The sequence below is a fragment of the Erythrolamprus reginae genome, chromosome 2 (genome assembly GCF_031021105.1).
Source record: "Erythrolamprus reginae isolate rEryReg1 chromosome 2, rEryReg1.hap1, whole genome shotgun sequence".
Lineage (NCBI taxonomy): Eukaryota > Metazoa > Chordata > Lepidosauria > Squamata > Dipsadidae > Erythrolamprus > Erythrolamprus reginae.
The window spans coordinates 42,123,050-42,143,778 of record NC_091951.1 but is presented as its reverse complement, the minus strand read 5'-3'; the positions used below and the strand labels follow the sequence as shown (position 1 = coordinate 42,143,778).

General features: G+C 39.2%; 1 protein-coding gene across 1 annotated transcript in view; it reads left to right on the top strand.

Annotated features, from left to right (window-relative positions):
- The first annotated feature begins 645 nt into the window (after positions 1–645).
- Positions 646–20,729, top strand: part of HDAC11 (histone deacetylase 11) — a 42,420-nt gene continuing 22,336 nt past the window's right edge. The window contains exons 1-3 of the mRNA XM_070737969.1: positions 646–947; positions 4,307–4,455; positions 20,306–20,406. Of these exons, the coding sequence (XP_070594070.1) occupies positions 946–947; positions 4,307–4,455; positions 20,306–20,406 (252 nt within the window). The 5' untranslated portion in view covers positions 646–945. The remainder of the gene's footprint in view (positions 948–4,306; positions 4,456–20,305; positions 20,407–20,729) is intronic.

Here is a 20,729-nt window from a genome sequence, read left to right as displayed (position 1 = left end):
CCATCCTAAGATAAAATACAGGAAATAGTATAAGGGCAGACTAGATGGACCATGAGATCTTTTTCTGCTGCCAATCTTCTATGTTTCTAAATATGGAAGTTTATATTATTATTATTATTATTATTATTATTATTATTATTATTATTATTATTATTATTGAACCGGGGTGGCGCAGCAAGTAGAGTGCTATACAGTACTGCAGGCCACTGAAGCGGACTGTAGATCTGAAGGTCAGCGGTTCAAATCTCATCACCGGCTCAAGGTTGACTCAGCCTTCCATCCTTCCGAGGTGGGTAAAATGAGGACACGGATTGTGGGGGCAATAGGCTGGCTCTGTTAAAAAGGGCTATTGCTAACATGTTGTAAGCCGCCCTGAGTCTAAGGAGAATAAATAAATAAATAAATAAATAAATAAATAAATAAAGAATTATTATTATTATTATTATGATTAATAATAATAATTAGATTTGTATGCCGCCCCTCTCCGAAGACTCGGAGCTGATAACAATGTAACAAAGTAGAATCGCTCAAGGAATTACTGTAATTGTTATTTTAAAGAAAATATTTGAAAATTTATATATATATAAATATATATAAAAGAAAACGATCCGATGGCGCATAATTCAAGAGGATCTACTACATAAATAAAGCCAACTGTCCCGGCTCCAGTTCTCCAACTTTAGAATTTGGCTGTTTCCGCGCTGAACAATCACTGCGGGTTCCCACGACCTGCCGGCTACGCCACAACGGAACGTCACATCCCGCCTGTGTTTTTAAGAACGCCGAGGGCAGGGCAGGCGAAGCTCAGATAATGAGGGCAAACGGCCTCACTGGAAGAGTCTGAGCGTGCTCAAAGAGGCAACTGGGCATGCTCAGTATTGCCCGGGCAGGACACTTCGACACGTCGGGGGCAGCTCGGACGGGGGCTTCGTTCTTCAGGGCAGCATGTGAGTTGCAAAAGCGACGGGGTGGCGCAGGACCTCCCCGGCGAGGAGGAGCTGGGTGGGTGGGCAGGGAACGGGAAGCTGCAGCGGCTGCAGGGCTGCACTGACCGCGGGTGGGTGGCGACCAGACGGGGGGTAGTAGTAACCCCAAAGAGCATATTAGGCTGCGGTGTTGCGGGACGTGTTGAAAGAAAGCAACCGCCCTGAGTTGCGTCCCCGCCGCGTTGTCCCTCGGAAGCGGGTTGCTGGGACGGGTTGTGTGTGTTCTCACAATGGCTGGGTTCGGACGACAGGTCGCACTTCTGGGCTCCTTGGGCACAGCTTTGTTTTATTTTATTTATATATTTGTCATACAAGTATAGAATTATAGTTTGTATTAACATAACTAAGTATAAAGGGGTGATAAAAAGGATAATAGGATTACAAATTGTAGGGAGCTGTAGTGGGACTGCCAAGATCTGCCCACATTTCAACATCACTCCGAATAAGTGTGTGCATAAGTGCACTAGAGTGCCTTCCGTCCCCTGTCCTATTGCTCTCCTATATCTCCTATACCTTTCTTCTATTCCTATATTTCTTGTTATATTTTATTCCTATTTCTTCTATTCTTTCCTAGATATATTTTTCTATGAGTATGTCCTCCATAACCTTCATTATGTATTTACTATATGTATACCCAATATAACCCTCATTGTGTAATGGACAAAATCAAATAATCAATCAATCAATCAATCAATCAATCAATCAATCAATAAAGCTGCACTGGTTGCCAATTGATCTCTGTGCCCAATTCAAAGTGCTGGTTATGACCCACAAAGCCCTACATGGCTTAGGACCAGATTATCTTCGGGACCATCTTCTGCCTCATATATCCCAGCGGCCAGTTAGTCCCACAGAATCGGCCTTCTCCAGATCCCATCGGCCAGACAATGTCGACTGGTGGGGCCTAGGGGAAGAGCCTTCTTTGTGGTGGCCCCGGCCCTCTGGAACGAACTCCCTCCGGGGATACATACCGCCCCCTTCCTCTTGGTCTTTCGTAAAACTTTAAAAACATACCTTTGCTGGTGGGAATGGGGGCCGTGAGTGATGAGACTGTTTCCAGCCAATGCAAGATATGATTGGATTGCATGAATGTATGTGAGTGTACATGGGGTCTTTTAAAATGTTTTAGTAAATTTTCATATTTTATAGTTATTAGATTTCTTATACAGTATATGGTGATATTTAATGAGTCGGGGCGGCATATAAATCTAATAGAGAAGGGCGGCATATAAATCTAATATATAGATAGATAGATAGATAGATAGATAGATAGATAGATAGATAGATAGATGATAGATAGATAGACAGACAGACAGACAGACAGACAGACAGACACGGTAGGCACAATAGTGCGCTTATGCACGCCCCTTACAGACCTCTTAGAAAAGGGGAGAGGTCAACAGTAGATAATTTAAGTTTGAAGATTTCTGGGTTAGGGGAAGAAACAACAGAGTCAGTGAGTTCCAGGCATTGATCACTCTGTTGCTGAAGTCGTATTTTCTGCAGTCAAGTTTGGAGCGATTTACATTTAGTTTGTATCTATTACGTGCTCTTGTGTTGTTGTTGTTGAAGGTGAAGTAGTCACTAACAGGAAGGACGTTATGGTGTATGATCTTATGAACAACAGTTTTGAATCCTAGGGTTTCATCGAAACTCATTTGCCACCCAGGCTAACATGCTACTCTTGAGAATGCAGACGCCTTGGAGGTAGCCGTTGGGAAAAGGGATGGTGCCTGAGCTCAAGGAAAGGTTGCTTAAAATGGCGATACGGATTTTATCGCCTCACAACTTTAATGGGTTAGGCAGGTGTGCACCTGTGTGGGTGCCTACGCCCCGATGCCCCAGGGTATAGAGAAAAATGGGAAAGGGAACTGTTCAGATCAGCATAATATTACTACTATTACTTTACTAAAAGGGTAGTAGATGCTTGGAACAAACTTCCAGGAGACGTGGTTGGTAAATCTACAGTAACTGAATTTAAACATGCCCGCGATAAACATATATTCATCCTAAGATAAAATAAAGGAAACAGTATAAGGGCAGACTAGATGGTTTTTAAAAATTTAATTTACTTTATTCGGCTTCTTCTTGTTTTCGAAAGAAGTTTATTTTTCTCCTCCACATCCATGACATAAAAAAAGAATACATCACATATAACAACAACAACAACAACAACAACAATAATAATAATTTATTAGACTTGTATGCCGCCCCTCTCCAAAAACAGGACGGTTCACAACAATAAAAAAACAATGCAATACAAATCTAATGATTAAAACTATAACTAAAACCCACTATCTTAAAAAAAACAATCCGTACTGTACAGTCATAACCACACATAACTCTTAACAGTCAAAAAAGGGGATACATTAGTTGCCCCATGCCTGGCGACATAGATAGGGTCCTGTAGGTATTCTGGTCCGATGCCATGTAGAGCTTTATAGGTCAGCACCTTCAGTAAGAATCAATATACAAATATTTATCACTTTAAAAACAGTACAATGACCAAAGTTGCACTCCAATTTTAATGTTATTATTTAATCTATCTCGATCTTCCCTCTCTCCACTCCCCTCTTTCTATTTCAGTAGCTATCCCACCTCCAGTACTTACCTTCTTACACCTTCTCTCCCCGTTCCTCCTACAATCTCCCACTCCTTTCTTTTTTCCTTCTCCACCTCTCCTCTCTCTTTCCTCCTTCTTTCTCTACCTCCCCTTTTACTCTCCCTGATCTCTAATCTCTTTCTTACCTAGAGGCATACCTTTCTTATGCCTCTAAATCCTTCCCTGAGTGGATAGTTTAATTAGAAATACTTTTTTTCTTAATTATTTTTTGGACCTTGGAGGTCTTCTAGTGCCTATGTCCAGTGATGGTGCATCCTCAAGGTCTTCTTTTTTATATAAGTTTTTTTTTAACTTGAACATATCATCTTCCATTAAACTGTGAATACAAATGTCCATATATTCCCATGCATCACCTTCAGTTGCCTCAGCTTAAAACCTCTCCTCATCTTACAGCTATTAAATCTAGATACCCTGACAATTCTGTATATTTTAGATTTTTAGAATCAGATTTTCTTAAAATATTAACCTTTTGGCTCCTCACCTTAATAAAGTTAATTTAATGCATTTCATTATTTTGCTCATTATTTCTTTCCTGCGGTTGGAATGACACTGCTGATTTCTAAAGAAAATTAATGTGATGAACATAGATGACATTCTTAATAAATGTAGCAAAATGGTTGTGTAATTAAGAAGCATATATGAAATGTGATTTATTCTCACCTATCAGTATTTTGAATGTCTAATTTATTTCTTCAAGGCCTCATAGGACAGCACTATATGAAGACACACCATCCACTTGCTGGCCAATTGTGTATTCACCAGATTACAACATTTCATTTCTGGGGCTGGAGAAACTTCATCCATTCGATGCTGGAAAATGGGGGAAAATAATAAATTTCTTGAAAGGTAATAAAAACAAAATTGTCATATAAATGTTGTTGGAAATTAAACTAGTCCTCTTTAGAGAAATCGGCTTGCAAAACAGCAAACAGAAAAGTAACAATTTTTATATCATATATTTTTAAATGAGAAAATACGATATTTCATATCTAGATTAATACAGACAGTCCTTGACTTACACCATTCATTTAGCCTTCGGTCGCACGAATCCCAGCAGCCGATTAGGTCCCACAGAGTTGGCCTTCTCCGGGTTCTGTCGACAAAACAATGTTGTCTGGCAGGACCCAGGGGAAGAGCCTTCTCTGGCGGCCCCGACCCTCTGGAATTAGCTCCCCCTGGAGATTAGGACTGGCCCCACCCTCCTTGCCTTTCGCAAACTCCTGAAAACCCACCTAGGTTGCCAGGCATGGGGAAATTGGTATATCACTCGGCTGTTCCGCTTTATTTATTGATTGATTGGATTTGTATGCCCCCCTTATGTATGATTTGGTGGATTGCATGATTGTTTTTAATAAGGGTTTTAAATATTGTTTTTAATATTGGATTTGTATATTGTATTGTTTGTTGTGTGCTGCTCCGAGTCCTCGGAGTGGGGTGGCATACAAATCTAATAAAATATTATTATTAATAATAATAATATTAGTGACAGTTCAAAGCTACCACGGCACTGAAAAAGGTAATTAGCATTTAGCAATAGCATTTAGATTTATATGCCGCTTCACCATGCTTTACAGCCCTCTCTAAGCAGTTTACAGAGAGTCAGCCTATTGCCCCCAACAATCTGGGTCCTCATTTTACCCACCTTGGAAGGATGGAAGGCTGAGTCAACCTTGAGCCTACTGAGATTTGATCTGCCAAACTGCTGGCAGCCAGTGATCAGCAGAAATAGATTGCAGTATTGCACTTTAACCATTGTGCCACCGAGGCTCTTTAAATTTATTACTGTTTTTCACACTGAAGACCGTTTCGGCATTCCCATGGTCATAGAATAAGGATGAAATGCTCCTGGTTTGCTTGTGCCTGTCAGTCATCGGAGAGCCTGTAGTGAAGGCAGCGTGAGGTTCCACTCGGACACTGCCTATTGGGTTCTTTTATCCTCTGCGCATGCACAGAACGCTTTTTGCATGCATAGAAGGTAATAACCGGCTTCCGGTTTGGCGGTGATCGCGGCGGGACATCCTTGGCAGGGCTCTGCCAGGCGATCCCTTCTACCCCCTCCGAAGGTCGCATTTGCGATCGGATCGGGCTCGGATGGCCCGATCCCAGAACAGGGGGCTCCCCTCTGCCCGAGGAGCCATCGCTGAGACTCCAGAGGCAGCGGTTCGCCCCGCAGCTTCGAAGACGGGAGAACCGATCCTCTTTGCCTGAGAGGACCGGCCAGCGCTTTCTCCCCTCACCCAGCGGGAAGCTGAGAAAAAGTTCTAAATTGAAAGTTCTACATTTAACTAACTGAAAAAGAATACATCCTATAAAGCAGGGGTCTCCAACCGCCGGTCCGCGGACCAGGACCGGGCCGTTGGGGTTTTTCAGCCGGTCCGCGGCGCCAGGGCCCCCTCGGCCTTTCCGCGCTGCCCACCGCTCGCCCGATTTGCCCCCTCTGCTCCTCTGCCACCTCCTGCCTTTCACCGCAGCTCCTCCCGCACCCGGAACGCACGCCCTGCCCACCTCACATTTGCCGAGAGCACTTTCGCCCCGGGCTCTCAGCAAGGGGGTTTGCAGGAGAGGCGGGGCTGGCGGAAGGTGATATTGAATGTCGGGGGCGCACGGGCGGTTCGCGCGCTCCCTATCTCCCTGCTAGCCCACTCGGAATATTCAAAATAAGAAAAACCTTCGCCGGCAAAGGCTTTTCTTATTTTGAATATTCCGAGTGGGCTAGGAAGAGAAGGGGGAGAAAGTAGAAAGGAGGATGGGGACCAAGAAACGAGGAGGAAGAAGAGGCGCGCGATCCTTCCGAAGGGCCGAGGAAAGACCGGAGCGCGCAGCCTAGCGGGGGCTTCTCTCCGCTCCGCCGGCGCCTCCAGACCTCTGAGTTCCTCGGGCTGCTTGCGGACAGGCTGGCCTCCTCGCCAGCCTGTCCGCAAGCAGAAAGAGAGGGAGAAAGAGAGGGAAAGGGGGGAGAGATAGCAAGAGAGGGAGAGAGAGAGAAAGAGAGAGGGAAAGGGGGAGAGAGGGGGGAGAGAAAGAGAGAGGGAGAGAGAGAGAGGAGATAAAGGAAGAGGAGAGAGAGAAAGGAAGAGAAAGAAAGAAAGAGGGATAGAAAGAGAGAGAGAGAGAGTGAGAGATGCTCAGTGAGCCTTTCTTTGAAGTTGCCTTTCTTTCTTTCTCTTTCTTGCTTTCTTTCTTGCTCTTTTTCTTTCTCTCTCTTACCTTCCCTTCCTCTATTTCTTTTCTTTCTCCTTCCTACCTTCTTCCCTCCCTCCCTCCCTCCAGTCCTTCCTCTCTTACTCTCCCCTTTCATACGTTTCCTTGCTTCCTTCCTCTGTTCCTGTCCCTTCCCTCTTTCCTTCTTTCTTTCCTTCCTTCCTTTCCTCCCTCCATTTCTTGCTTTCCTTTTCCTTCCTCCCTTCTTTCCTCCCTCATTCCCTTCTTTCACTCCTTCCTCTCTTACTCTCCCCTTTCACACCTTTCTTTGCTTCTTTGCACCCTTCTTCTTCCTGTACCTTCCCTCTTTCCTTCCTTCCTTCCCACCCTCCGTCCATTCATTCACCCATTCCTCTCTTGATCGCCCCTTTTACGGCGCCACTGACAGCTAGCTCTCCCCACCCCCACCGGGCCATGGAAAACTGGTCTAGCTTAAAGCCAGTCCCTGGTGCAAAAAAGGTTGGGGACCTCTGCTATAAAGGACTCAAGGTAAAAAATTTCCTCTTTGTTTCAAGACTAAAATCTGAAGATTTGATCGTTCGGAAGCCTCAAGGGAAAGCTTTCTTTAACGAGGCGAAAGTGAAAGTTTTTTTTTTTTTGAGTCTCATCCGCAAATAACAGCCGAGACTAAATTTTCTCATTTTCATTGTTTCCATCTTGTATTTGAATTTTGGAATCTATAAAACATTTTTTTTACCCTATGCTTTAATAAAAGAACTTGAACTGGAAATGACTATTTAGAAGATTTCAATGCTTAAAAGAAATTAGTAAAGATGACTAAAATTTCTTTTTTATAGTCTGTCAAAACATTGTGTTCCGGGCTGACATCTTAACAGCGGAGGAATATAACTTTGTTGCCTTATTTTTTTTTTCTCATCCTGTTGTCTTTGCAACATAATAACATTATATAACAACTTGAAAATAAATGGGAAATAGAAGGAACTGATACCTTTCCTTTGGAATATTTACCTTTGGATTAACCTATTTGGATTACTTGCTGATTGCCTTTGAATTACTTTGGATTACTCGCTGATTGCCTTTTTTCCTTGGGATTATTTTTTCTTTTGAGAACCTTTTCACATCTGCCTGGTCATATGAACTTCTGACTTCTAACCTGACTCCATCTTGGGATCTATTTTTTTTGCCTTTGTCTTGAATTTGGAAAAGAACATAGACTCCATTTTAACTACAAGAAAATTATTAATTTGACTTTTTTTTCTTTTCTTGAGACCTGCAATTGGGATTAAGTACAATTGTATTTTCTGACATTTGGATTCACATTCTTTATTCATCTAATATAATTTCCTGATTTATAAGAAGAACATAACTATATATACTGTGTTTTCTTTTTGATTAATTAACTCTTTTTTTGTTCTCCTTCTGATTTTCCTTCTTTTTATTCCTATTTCTAAAAAGTTTGAATTGAAGACTATGCATTGTTAGCAAACCTTGGTTTCCTGCTCTATTCTAATTATTTGAATTGAAATATTCCCCATTTCTTTTCTCTCTCTCTCTTTCTCTCCCTCTTCTTGCTGCCTTATTAAGTCTTTTTTCTCTTCCTTTTTTTCTCTGTACTTCCTTAAAATCTCCCTTTTTAAAATAGTTATTATTCTTTCTTTGCTGTCATTTATTTTGTCTTTTTATTAGACCATTTATTTTTAACTTTTACTGGTTTTCTATTCCTAAAAGTTTTACATTTGTTTTCTGAGTTATTGTATCTTTAAATTTTTAAATTTTTAAAATAATTAATAATAATATATATTGGATTTTGAATTTTGAATTTTCTTGACAATTGAATAGTTATAATTTAAGCGTAACCGCTAATAAAACAGATTGAATAGATTTGGAATTTATAGAAATTTTCTCCTTTTCACTATATATAAATTTAGATTGATTTAAATTAATTCAAATTTCAAACAGCGGATTCAAAATTGATAATGTCAACTTCTTCAACCGTTGTTAAAACAGTCAAAAAACAACCCACTGCAACAATCTCTTCTCCACAAGTGTCGCCGCGTCCCTCCCCGACGCATCAGGCGTCAGCTATGTCTTCCAAGGATAAAGAAAAAGACAAAACAATGCAGTCCAACTTTGCAACACTACAAGAAACTTTAAACAATATGCAGGACTTTATGTTTAAATCTCAAGAAAATGCTACTCAACAAAGAGAGGCTATAAAAGAGGATGCAACACAACAAAGAGAAGCTATAAAGGCAGACTTGACAGAATTCAAAAAGGAGATGGCCCAATTGAAAGTTGATATGGCCGAGGTGAAAGACCAGATAAAGGTGATTCAACAAACACTACAAGAAAGCGACGATCGCATGAAAAAAGTTGAAGAGAAATCCGACAAAAATGCAAAAAGAATAGACTATCTTGAAGGGAGAGCTGATGCAAGACATAGAAGACATGATGAATCAATCATTCAGCTGGAGATGCAACGTGCTTCGTATGGACTACGATTTCAGAACATGAAAGAGGAAAAAGATGAAGATTTAAAAATAACTATGGCGGAAACTATTGGAGGAATACTCCAGGAGGATCCTGCTGCGCTAGTGAAAGAAATCAATGAAGTTTTCAGAACTTCGAATAGTTACATCCGTCGCCACAATCTCCCAAGAGAGATTCACATCAAATTTACCAGGAAAACTTTGCGAGATGACATACTCCACTGGGCAAGAAACTCCAAACTTCAACATCAAGGAGTGGAAATAAAAATATTAAAACAAGTACCAAGAAGCGTCAGAGAGAGCAGAAGAGATTACCATTTTCTTACCAGAATTTTGATCAAAGAAAATATAACCTACCGTTGGTTAATTCCACAAGGCCTTTCTCTGACATGGCGCTCTACAAGATACAAGCTGGAAAATGTAGAACAAGCTAGGTACTTCTTTGAAAATAGTGGCATTAGCCACATGGACTTTTCAGATAATCAACAAGAGGCTCAACAACAATCAGCACAACAGCAACCAGTGGAGAAACTAGCAATCCAACAAGAAGAACTTTTGGGGGCCACTGCCCTGGCAATAGAGCAGGACCAAGGTGCTAGAAGAGTTCAACCCCAGCGAGAAACCAAAAAACCTACTAAATGACAACAACTAAAGACCTAAAGATCTTTTCGGTAAATGTCAATGGACTAAATGAACCAAGGAAAAGGAAACAAATCTTTTCCAAAATCAGAAGTCAAAATGCTCAAATTGCAATATTACAAGAAGTACATATTAAAAAAGATAACCAAAAATTATTGTTGAATCCTAAAATTGGAAAAATGTATGCTGCATTAGCAGATCAAAAAAAAAGAGGTGTGGTGATGTATGTAGAGAATTCTATAAATTCCAAACAAATATACAAAGATAATGATGGTAGAATACTAATTGTACAAGTTGATATTGAACCTAGACCTATAGTGGTTGTCTCTATTTATGCTCCCAATGAAGACCAAATGTCATTTTATAAAAATTTACACCAAATAATAATAGAGTTAGCTATTGAGAATGTATTAATAATAGGTGATTTTAATGCTATTGTGAATAGGCAACTAGATCATTCAGGGGGGGGGAGCAATAGCAAAAGGAAAAAAACAAAAAGAAATTTACTACCTAGTACTTTCCAAAAAATGAAAACAGAATTATTGTTAAATGATATATGGAGGGAAAGACACCCCCATAAAAGACAATTTACGTTTTATTCTAATCCCCACAAAATTTGGACAAGAATAGACATGGTATGGACATCAAAAATGGCCGCAGAACAAATAAGGGAAGTAGAGATAGATGTTAATACATGGGCCGACCACAACCCAATAGTGGTTTATATAAGAACGAATAATAAGCAGAATACTTGGTGGATGAATAGAAATATATTAAAAGATAAGAAATATAAGGATTGGATTGAAAAGGAATTAAAAATATTTCTTGAAATTAATAAAACCCCAGACACCACTCCACAGAATTTATGGGATACACTCAAAGCTTATATAAGAGGGTTAACAATATCCTATATAGCAAAATACAATAAGGAAAATAAACTAAAGTATGTACAATTAATAAATGAATTAAAACAACTGGAATTTGCATCGCAGCAACACACCAAGAATAGAGATTTTAAAACAGAAATAAATGTAACTAAACATAAAATTAGAATTATAGAACAAAATCAAATAACTGAAAAAATTAAAAGAGCAAAACAGCATTATTTTGAACATGCAAATAAACCGGGAAGATGGTTAGCATATAAACTTAGAAAGCAGAGTCAATCCAAATTGATAAAAAAATTAGAAGATAAGGATGGTACAATAAAATACGATACAGAAGGAAAGGCGGATATCGTCTATAATTTTTATAAAGATCTCTATGCCAAAGACAATGTTAGCGAAGATGAAGTTTTTAATTACTTACAGGCTTCAAAACTACCACAAATAACAGAAGACCAACAGACTATGTTGGATGGACCAATAACCATGGAAGAACTCCTAACTACAACTAAAAAACAGAAGAACAATAAGGCCACTGGCCCGGATGCTATACCGGCAGAATGGTATAAGATAGAAAACGAAATAGTAAGAAACCATATGTTAGAAACTTTTAATTTATGTAGACTTGAGGGTAAAATTCCGAAATCTTGGTCAGAATCGTTGACAACTTTAATACACAAACCCGGTACTGACCCAGTAAAAATCAAAAATTATAGACCCATATCGTTATTAAATGTAGATTATAAAATATTTATTGCCATTTATGCAGATAGACTTAAAAGAATTATAAATGGAATAATACATCAAGACCAAAATGGATTCCTACCAGGGCGACAAATTAAAAACAACCTGAGAACGGTAATAAACACATTAGAATATTATGAACAACATTCAGATAAGACAGCATCTTTAATGTTTTTAGATGCTCAAAAGGCCTTTGACAACGTTAACTGGACATTTATAAAAATGCAACTAAACAAAATGAGGTTTGGCCCAAAATTTGTTAATTTAATAGATACTATATATTCAAAACAAACGACTAAGATAATATTAAATAATAACCAACTACAAACACTTGATATAAATAAGGGAGTTCGTCAGGGATGTCCTATATCACCATTGCTATTTATTATGACACTTGAAACTTTATTAATTAAAATAAGAGCGGATTCTGATATAAAAGGTTTAACTATAGGAGACGAAACTTACAAACTTCAAGCTTTTGCAGATGACTTAACGTTTATAATTGAAGAACCGATAACAACAGTACCTTCTTTATTACAAACTATCGAACAATTTGGAAATGTAGCAGGTTTAAAGATAAATAAAAGTAAAACTTCTTTCTTAACTAAAAATATGAATAAAATACAAGAAACTAAATTAGAAAATATTTCTGGAATAAAAACTGTAAAGAAAGTAAAATACTTAGGAATAAATTTAACAGCGAAAACAATAACATTAAAAAATGATAATTACATAAAATTATTAGCAGAAATTAAAAAAGATTTAGAAACCTGGAATAACCTGAAAATATCATTTTTAGGAAGAATTGCTACAATTAAGATGAATATTTTGCCTAAGGTTTTATTTCTCTTCCAGGTAATCCCAATAAATCCAGGAGGAAATTTTTTTAGAACCATGACAAATTTAGTTAAAAAATTTATATGGCAAGGGAAAAAAGCAAGGATAAAAATAAACTGTTTAGAAGACATTAAAGAAAGAGGAGGATTTGGTCTTCCAAATTGGAAATTATATTACCAGGCTGCCGCCTTAACATGGATTAAAGATTGGATAACTTTAGAGAATAAAAGAATATTAAATCTAGAAGGACATGATCTCATGTTGGGTTGGCATGCATTTATATGGTACGATAAGGAAAAAAACCACTCATACTTTAAAAGACACACATTAAGGAAGTACTTATTAGAGGTTTGGAAAGATATAAAGAAAAATCATTTCTTAAATGTTCCAGAATGGATAGCCCCCCTAGAAGCAATAACACATCCAAAGTCCATAAAAGACACGAAAATATTTTATAGATATAAAGAACTATTAAACGACCAGATGAAGTTAAAACCTAGGAATAAACTACAAGAAGAAGGAATAATAATAGACTGGTGGCACTATGCCCAGATTCGATCCAGATACCAGAAGGATAAAACTCTTTACATTTTTAATAAAAGTAAGAACTTGCTAAGTAATTTAATTATTACCAACTCACCAAAAATGATAGGGAAAATATATAAATTTCTTATCGCTCACAAAAATATAGAGCTGACTTTAAAAGATACTATGATAAGATGGTGCAGAAATATAGGTAAGGAAATAGATATAGACACCTGGGAAAAAGTTTGGATCAATAACTGGAAAATGACCAAGTCAGTTTCATTAAAAGAAAACCAAATTAAAATGTTTTATAGATGGCACCTCCCACCAAACAGGATAGCAAAAATGTTTCCAAAAACATCCCCACTATGTTGGAAATGTAAGAAAGATATAGGAACTTATTACCATCAATGGTGGACATGTGGTAAAGCTAAAACTTATTGGAAGATGATTGAGAAGATATTAAAAGAAATATTAAAGCATGATATAGATAACACCCCGGAATTTTACTTATTAGGAATTACTAATCAGACTTATAAGAAAGAAACTCTTTATTTAATCATACATATATTAACTGCGGCTAGAATAATATATGCGCAAAACTGGAAGGGGGAGGAAATCCCCAAGAAAGAAGAAGTTATAGCCAAAATATTAGATTGCGCCGAAATGGATATGATGACAAGACGATTAAACGATCAAGAAGATACTAAATTTTATGAAACATGGAATAATGTATATAGATGGTTAGATAAGAAAAAATAAGAGATAGATTTGTTTTTACTTAGGTAATAACAATATTACCATTAGTTCAAATGTATTTGTAGAGGATTTTGTTATAATAGTTTACTTATAAGTAACATATTAAGAATTTTGTTTTATTTGTTTAAATGTTTGATTAGATGAATATAGTACCTATAAACGATATATTAAGAATTTTTACTTATACCGTATTAACATTGCATTTAAGATTTGAAAACATATTAAGAATTTTGTTTTATTTGTTTAAATGTTTGATTAGTTGAATATAGTACTTATAAACAATATATTAAGAATTTTTACTTATACCGTACTAACATTGCATTCAAGATTTGAAAATTTTTTATCAGAACTTTTTAACATTTAACAAATGTTTGATTATGTATTCTTTTTTCTATTTGAATGTATACTTTCAAAAGTAGCGGGGAAATACATCCCCATTCTATGTTTAATGTCTGTAAGTCTGTATGTCTATTTTATGAAAAATAATAAAAAAATTAAAAAAAAAAAAAGAAGGTAATAACCAAAGTGGCGGTGTCTGGGTGGGTGGGCGGAGCTTCACACTGCCTCACAACTGGCTCTTCGACGACCGACAAGCATGAGCGAATCGGAAACATTTCACTCCTGCATAGGATCAACATTTGGTCAATTGGTATGTACAATGTCATTTGGTGGGCCCCAGGGGAAGAGCCTTCTCTGTGGCGGCCCCGGCCCTCTGGAACCAACTCCCCCCTGAGATCAGAACTGCCCCCACCCTCCCTGTCTTTCCTAAACTACTCAAGACTCATTTATACCGCCAGGCATGGGGGAGTTGAGACAGCCCTTCCCCCTAGGCCATTACAAGTTATGCATGGTATGTTTGTGTGTATGTTTGGTTTTATAATAGGGGTTTTTAGTTGTTTTTATTGTTGGATTGTACATGTTGTGTTTATTATTGTTGTTAGCCGCCCTGAGTCTACGGAGAGGGGTGGCATACAAATCCAATAAATAATAATAATAATAATAATAATAATAATTATTATTATTATTATTACCACCGTATTTATGACAGTTGCAGTATTGTGATCACCTCTTGGGCCCTTCTGATAAGCAAAGTTACTAGGGAAGCCAGATTCACTTAACAACTGTGTTACTAACTTCACAACTGCAGTGATTCACTTAATAGCAGTGGCAGGAAAGGTTGTAAAATGAGGGAAAACTCAATTGTCTTGCTTAGAAATGGAAATTTTGGGATCAACAGTGATCGTAAGCCAAGGACTTACCTGTAATCAGATGGGAATTTCACCCTCTTCTTGGTAGCTCCTACAACATTTCCAACAGATGGCTATTCTGTTTAAATACTCCCAAAATAGCTAGGTTTGTGCTTTATTTATTATTTAGAATTTTCAGTGGTGCAACAGTTACATAATTATGAACTCAGAATGTTTTGCAAGAAAAAAATAAGGTAGGGAATATATATTTGCAGGCTGTGCACATATTTCTTTTTGCTTCTGTGGCATTCGTGGGAAAGTAGAACAGGGGGAACAATAGAAAGTTTCTGTGCTTGAGTGACATTCCTCTGATTTACTGTGAGGAAATGATATGTTCATTATAACCATGATGTGCGGTCAGTTGCTTTTCAGCCAGTCCAGTTTATAAATGCTGATGAAAAGACAATTCTGGAACTTTGATACTTACCACCAAGAACCTGACTAAGTACAGTGATCCCTCGATTTTCGCGGGGTAACGTTCCAAGACCTCCCGCGAAAACCGATTATCCGCGATATAGCGGCGCGGAAGTAAAAACACCATCTGCGCATGCGCGCCCTTTTTTTCCCATGGCCGCGCATGCACAGATGGTGGAGGCGGGGAGCGACGAAAGTGCGGAAGCCGACAAAGATTGCTTTGAATGTCGGCTGCCCCCACCCCCCCAGCACCCGCTCGCCCGCCGTTCGCCGCTCGCCCGGCCGCTCTCTTGCCGCTCGCCCATTCGCTCGCCCGGCCGCTCTCTCTCTCGCCGCTCGCCCGTTCGCTCGCTCGCTGCTCGCCCGGCCACTCGCTCGCTCGCTGCTCACCCGGCCACCCGCCGCTCGCTTGCTGCTCGCCTGGCCACCCGCCGCTCGCTCGCTGCTCGCCCGGCCACCCGCCGCTCGCCTGCCCTTCGCCCGGCCACCCGCCGTTTGCCCGGCCGCTCGAGAGCAAGAGGGGGAGAGATAGAGAAAGAGAGAGAAGGAAAGAAAGAAAGAGATGAGAGAGGGAGGAAGAGAGTGTGAGAGAGGAAGAAAGAGAGAGAGAGAAGAGTGGAAGGAAGAGAGAAAGAAATGATAGAAAAAAGGGGAGAAAAAAAGAGAAATGAGAAAATGATTGAAGCAGAGAATGACAGGAAAGAAAGAGAAAGAGACAGAGAAGTGACTCTTGGTGATGACGTATGACGTCATTGGGTGGGAAAAACCGTGGTATAGCAAAAAAAACCGTGGTGTATTTTTTAATTAATATTTTTTGAAAAACCGTGGTATAGCGTTTCGTGAAAATCGAGACCGCGAAAATCGAGGGATCACTGTACTCGCAGCACACTATATAATAGACCAGTGGTTCTCAGCCTGGGGGTCGGCCTAAAACCAAGGGAAAAGATAAATTTCCCATGGTATTAGGAACTAAAGCTTCTATTCCGGCGCCTTGGAACATGTTTTTATAATCTGACCAATCAGGTGTTTACAGTGGGTGTGTCCCTCTGACCTTCCTGCCAGTCAGCTTAAAGCTCTGTTGGAAGAATTGGTGCTAGACTTATGGTTGGAGGTCACCACAACATGAGGAACTGTATTAAGGGGTCACAGGCACAGCATTAGAAAGGTTTTTTTTTTTTAAATTATTATTTTTATTAATTTTTAACAAGTTAATATACACACAACATAAAACAGTGCATAGTGAAATGTGCCCACCACCCAGACACACACACATTCCCCACCACCAAATCGGGGGTGTTCCTTATATAGTCCACTTGACCCAAGAGCAATATATCTATTTACATATTATAGAGTGGTTCCAATTTATTTTTTGTAGCTTGGTCTTGGATTCTGCTCATCATATATCGTCTTACCTTGTCCCACCGTCTCATCAGTTGTCCCAATTCAGTTTCATTATCCGAATTTATCCTTTTATCCATAATTTCAAATTGAATATGGTCCACCATGTACCTATACCAATTTTGCATTGTCCACTTTGTCGCATCCTTCCACAGCATTAGAAAGGTTGAGAACCACTGGAGTAGACAAAATGGAATTGTGGTGTAAGATGTTGCTTTTTAAGTAACCCATTTACATTAAATCTAATATGGTTTGTTTATTTGGATTAGTGTATCATGTGTACACAGCAACTATGTTTTACATGAACACAGCCTTTAAATAAGAGGAGGAAACCTGGTCCCTAAATTAGCTTGCCAGTCAACTTAATTGCCAAATGTCAGTGAACAGAAATTGTATGAAGGGCTGAGACTAAAATTATTCCAGTAACTCCTAAAAGTGAATTTAATACTCTCTAAATTTCTTTCTGTTGTTCCATGGCCTCCCAAGCAGGCTATATTTGATTTAAATCAAGTCAATTTAAATCACGATTTAAATCACTAGTAAAAAGGCTTAATTTAAATCAACTCGATTTAAATCATAATTTTTAAAGAGCAACTGTCATCTCTGTTCCACAGTGGCTCCTCCTCTAACCCGCTGTTGACTCACTGGCAGTCCCATTTAATTGGGCTTATGATCAGGGAATGTCTTATTTTGGGGGGAAAACAGGGTACTTAGACTCTTTAATATTATTATTTGCAAAGAAAATTAAGATTTCCTGTTTAGTTTGCAGAGTTTGGATTCATTGAATGAGTTTACCCTACATGGCAATGGACCAGATTACCTCCGGAACTGCCTGCTACCGCACGAATCCCAGCGACTGATAAGGTCCCACAGAGTTGGCCTTCTCCGGGTCCCGTCGACCAAACAATATCGTTTGGCAGGCCCCAGGGGAAGAGCCTTCTCTGTGGCGGCCCCGGCCCTCTGGAACCAACTCCCCCCCCGGAGATTAGAACTGCCCCCACCCTCCCTGTCTTTCGTAAACTACTCAAGACTCACTTATGCTGCCAGGCATGGGGGACTTGAGATAGCTCTTCCCCCTAGACCATTACAAGTTATGCATGGTATGTTTGTGTGTATGCTTGGTTTTATAATAGGGGTTTTTAGTTGTATTATGGTACATGTTGTGTTTATTATTGTTGTTAGCCACCCCGAGTCTGCGGAGAGGGGCGGCATACAAATCCAATAAATAATAATAATAATAATAATTATTATTATTATTATTATTATTACCAAACATGTAAATATTGCAGAATATAGATCCTCATGCTGCATAACTAAGCTCCATTTCATGCTGAATAAACTAAATTATTAATGTATCTTAAATAGAAAACATGTTTAGATAGATGTTTACTCCAAAAACATTTTATTAAAAAATTTTATTAATAAATTTGATAAAAATAAACAAAATCCAATTAAAATTTTTAAAAATCCAATTTTTAATTTTTTTTAAAAAACATAGATTTTTATCCACTCTGCTCCCCAGTAAGTTAGACTACTGCTTCTTTCTTCCCTAGTCAGCTATAGATATCATTATCTGGGATTAAAATACTTCAACGTTCTTTGAGATATTTGTCTGGGGAAATCTCTGGTATGCATTAAAATTATGATAGTTAAGACTGATAGGATGGATTAATTAGAGGTCTTCTTCTTTTGGCAGAATCTCAGAGCCGGCCCTTGGAAAAAGGACCCCCAACCCCATGCACATTATCTGGGAAGCTGCAGAAAAATGTGCTGCCAGGAGAATTCCAATACATTTGAATAGCCCCCAAAAAAGGAGTTGGCAGGACATTGGAGTCATTGTGTTTGTGCAGGATCCTCAGTTTCCTTGGCATGAGCACCAGCCCATGCTCGTAGATGACCTCATTTCTGTCCCATAGACTCAGTGGGAAAGGCTGTAGAGAAAAACACACCCCACCACAAGCACTTCATTTGTAGATTGATCTATTGATTTGTACTGCCAACTTCAAAATGGTGATTCACAGCCAGAAAGGTATAAAAGCATAACACCATAAAATCATCATGAATTTAAAAAGACATTAGCAAATTAAATACACCCAAATTAGCAAGCAAACCATGTAAGACCCAGGACCGCCTTCTGCCGCACGAATCCCAGTGACCGGTTAGGTCCCACAGAGTTGGCCTTCTCCGGGTCCCGTCGACTAAACAATGTCGTCTGGCGGGACCCAGGGGAAGAGCCTTCTCTGTGGTGGCTCCGACCGTCTGGAACCAACTCCCCCCAGAGATTAGGATTGCCCCCACCCTCCTTGCCTTTCGGAAGCTCCTTAAAACCCACCTCTGCCGTCAGGCATGGGGGAATTGAAACATCTCCCCCTTGCCCATGTAGTTTCTGTGTATGATTCGACTGTGTGCTTGGTTTTTTTAATATACCGGTATATATATTGAGGTTCCTTTGGATTTTTTAACTTAAAGCTGTAATTTAGATTGCTAAATATTAGATTTGTTATTATGTATTGTTTACCACTGTTGTGAGCCGCCCCGAGTCTACGGAAAGGGGCGGCATATAAATCCAATAAATCTAATCTAATCTTCCTGAATTATTGCAGGGAGGAGCCACTCTGGAACACGAGTGTTCAAGGGGGAAGAGGGAACCAATGAGAAGACAAATTTCCCATGGTGTTAGGGTCTAAAGCTTCTATTCTGGCGTCTTGGAACATATGTTTACAATCCGGCCAATCAGGCATTTACAGTGGGTGTGTCCCTCTGACCTCTCTGTTGGGAGAATTGGCGCTAGACTTATGGTTGGGGGTCACCACAACATGGGGAACTGTATTAAGGGGTCGCGGCATTAGAAAAGTTGAGAATCACTTCCTTAGACCCTCCCCATTAGTTTTGGAGAGAGGGGGACGAAAGGTATAGGTATTTTCCCCTGGTCTTAGGCGACCCCTGTGAAATGGTCATTTGACCGCCCCCCCCCCCAAAGGGGTCCCGACCCCCAGGTTGAAAACCACTGATCTAAGGCATCCCCTTCATGAGAAGAATGCGTGTGTCACGCATTCCATGTGGGAGAGAGGATACTGAAAATACCTGGGCATCAAGTACTAATGAGCTTGAAAGGATGACATAAAGGATAAAGAGAGCCTGGGTGGCGCAGCAGGTAGAGTGCTGTACTGCAGGCCACTGAAGCTGACTGTAGATCGGTAGGTCAGCAGCTCAGATCTCATCACCGGCTCAAGGTTGACTCAGCCTTCCATCCTTCCGAGGTGGGTAAAATGAGGACCTGGATTGTGGAGGCAATACGCTGGCTCTGTTTAAAAAAGGCTATTGCTAACATGTTGTAAGCCACCCTGAGTCTAAGGAGAAGGGCGGCATAAAAATTGAATAAATAAATAAACATCAGCTTTTGGAATAGCATGTGAAAACCTGACAATATCCAAGGTATCCAAGGTTAGACAGTTTTTTAATTCTGATCCAGCACAGGTTTTCTTACCTAAAATGGAAAAAAAATGCATATGGCTTGGTTTTTAATGTGTTGAAAAGTGACTCTTGTTTGTATATCATTCATTAACACACACACACCTTTTTATTTTTTTAAATTCAGAAGCAAAGTTACTTACAGATGACTTGATTGTACAGGCTCGAGAGGCAACGGAAGAAGACCTTTTAGTAGTTCACACAAGACATTACTTAAATCGATTAAAGGTATGGTGTCATCTTCAATGAAACTTTAAAAAAAAATCTCTCCTCACTGACATATTGTATATTGCATCTGTAATAATAATGTAGTATGTTTCGATGTGTGAATGGTAATGGATGATTTTAACTCTATTAGTGTTTTTTAAATTTTAGTTATATTAATTGGGTTTTTTAGTTATGTATACTGTATATTGTTTTTCGACATGTTGTGAGCCGCCCCGAGTCCTCGGAGAGGGGCGGCACACAAATTAAATCAAATCAATTCAAATCAAATCAAATCAATAAATAAATCTTTCTCTCTTTCTCCCTCTCTCTCTCTCTCTCCTTTC